Raw genomic sequence first — 2,500 nt, 5'->3', positions numbered from 1 at the left:
TTTTTTATTATTGTTTTCTTTTTTAAGCCCTTGACCTGTCTCCTTTGCTGTAAAAAAAATCGCATTAAAGCTGCGGTAGTCCATCCCAGCTAGATGACCATACGAAGAGCTACTGATAAATGAGGGATTACGTTGTCATCTGGTAAAGCCAGGGGACAAGAACCTATGGTAAAAGAGAGAGAGAGAGAGAGAGAGAGAGAGAGAGAGAGAGAGAGAGAGAGAGAGAGAGAGAGAGAGAGAGGAAGGAAGCCGCCTGCCCGCATGATTAATATAGACGTGCATGCCAAAAGAAGATGAGTGCGTATGTATATATATATTGGACCTGCTCCTGTGTGAAGGATCTAAAGTGGCGGCACTCGCGTAAGCTTAAGGTACTGGTGTGGTTCTGTTTGTGTGTGTGTGTGTGTGTGTGTGTGTGTGTGTGTGTGTGTGAGAGAGAGAGAGAGAGAGAGAGAGAGAGAGAGAGAGAGAGAGAGAGAGAGAGAGAGAGAGAGTGTGTGTGTGTGTTATAATAATAATAATAATAATAATAATAATAATAATAATAATAATAATAATAATAATAGGTTTATTAAGAGGACGCGACATGTCCAGAGAAATATTTCCGTGTTTCGCTTATATCGCATTTTATCTATATGTTGATTCTACCATTACGTTCACAAGACTCTTCTTTATAAAACGTAAAGGTTTTTATCAGCAGTGGCTCAATATTTGCGGCAAATATCAGTTATAAGTAAAAGTGGTATAAACAATTAAGACCCGTTCTCTCACTCACTTGTCATTATTTGTTTACTTTTTTTTTTTTTAACGAATTGTGACAAGCATATTTAGGGTCTACAAACACTGCTGCGTATAATGGTGCTATGTAAAATTGCCTGTCTTGTATAATGTGTGAGCAAGGGTAAATTGTATTGAAACATTTAACATCAAGAGCATTTGTGAGTGACTGTTGCCTCCACGAGGTCTGGAAAGGGAAACCAGCCAATCACGTGCAGCGTTAGAAATGCTGCCTAGGCGCAAGAGGAACACTTTGTTTGAACAGACTATAGGTATTGACGGTAAAATACGCCAATGGATTAAATTAGTTGAGCAACAGACAGGAAAGAGTGGCGATGGGTGGGTTTAACTCAGAGTAGGCGCCTGTCACGAGTGATGTCCCTCAGGGCTCAGTTCTTGGCCCAGTCCTTTTTATAATTTACATCAATGACGTTGACGTTAGACTCAGTAATCTCATTAGTAAATTTGCCGATGACTCAGAGATTGGTAATTCAGTCCTAACAGACGAAGAAAGACAAAGCCTCCAAGAGGATTTTCATAAAATTTCAGCTTGGTCTGATAGATGGGAGATGCCCTTAATATAGATAAGTGGCTGGTTCTCCAAATTGGTATACAAAAAAAGAGGTTCGATTACGAAATGCGTGGCGTGAAACTCAAAAGCGTTCAGTGTGGCAAGAACCTGGCGTCAAAAACATGTCAACCTCAAATTGTCACAAATGCATTGATGTGCAGCAAACAAAGCGAACAGAATGCTGGGCTTCATTAAGAGAAACTTCTAATACAAGAATAAATATGTAATACATCCCCTGTACAATAGTTGAGTCAAACACCATTTAGCATATGCAGTACAGTTGGGTCTCCCCGACACGCCAAGGGCATTGCTAAATTAGAAGATGTGCAACGTAGGGGAACAGTGATGATCTCATTGCACAACAAACCTCATGATGAAAGGCTCTCATGTCTGAAGTTGTTCTCTATTGAGGAACGTCGCCTTCGAGGAAAACCGATAGAATGCTTCAAAATACTAAATGGTTTTACGAATGTGGACAATCCAAATTGTTTTTGATCGACGACACATTCCGAACGAGAAATAATGACACAAAACTTTGGTGTAAACAAATAAATTCAGACTACACCAAATTTTTCTTAACCAACGTTGTAGTGGGAGAATGGAATAAACTCCCACCTTCAGTAGTGAAGTGTAGTGCCATAGATTAATTTAAAAAACAGCTCGTCCGCCACTTCCTTCAACTTGATATTCACTAACAGTAAAAATGCAGTCTTGGTGAAATTAAATCTAATATGATTTCACTTATAGGTTAAAGGAGAGACCACTTAGTCTACCCAATAAAGTCTGTGTGGTCTGAATATCTATGTAAATCTCTCTCTCTCTCTCTCTCTCTCTCTCTCTCTCTCTCTCTCTCTCTCTCTCTCTCTCTCTCTCTCTCTCTCTCTCTCTCTCTCTCTCTCTCTCTCTCTCTCTCTCTCTCTCTCTCTCTCTCTCTCTCTCTCTCTCTATACCCCCGATGTATAGCCCAAGTCGTGAATCGTGATCACTACCATTCGGCACACAGATGCACGAATCGCTTATGCTACTGATGGTCGCCGTGATGCTGGCGGCGTTGGGAACAGCGGCGGAGGCAGGATCAGAAGAGGTGACTGAGAGAGTCGCAGTAAAGGTTGTTGGTGAGGGGATATTATCAAGCAGAGACGTGGAGAACAC

The 2,500-nt window shown here is 41.0% G+C and overlaps 2 protein-coding genes across 2 annotated transcripts in view; one reads left to right on the top strand and one right to left on the bottom strand.

The window, feature by feature from the left end:
* The window catches only part of LOC127003983 (uncharacterized), a 14,526-nt gene that overhangs the window by 6,213 nt on the left and 5,813 nt on the right, over window positions 1–2,500 (bottom strand). The gene's annotated exons all lie outside the window — the stretch shown is intronic.
* The window catches only part of LOC127004274 (uncharacterized), a 19,624-nt gene that overhangs the window by 12,942 nt on the left and 4,182 nt on the right, over window positions 1–2,500 (top strand). The window contains exon 5 of the mRNA XM_050871839.1: window positions 2,352–2,500. This exon is cut by the window's right edge and continues 48 nt beyond it. Coding sequence (XP_050727796.1) covers window positions 2,352–2,500 — 149 coding nt within the window. The remainder of the gene's footprint in view (window positions 1–2,351) is intronic.

Source organism: Eriocheir sinensis, chromosome 27, assembly GCF_024679095.1.
Source record: "Eriocheir sinensis breed Jianghai 21 chromosome 27, ASM2467909v1, whole genome shotgun sequence".
Classification (NCBI taxonomy): domain Eukaryota; kingdom Metazoa; phylum Arthropoda; class Malacostraca; order Decapoda; family Varunidae; genus Eriocheir; species Eriocheir sinensis.
This window is presented reverse-complemented; position numbering and strand designations above follow the sequence as displayed.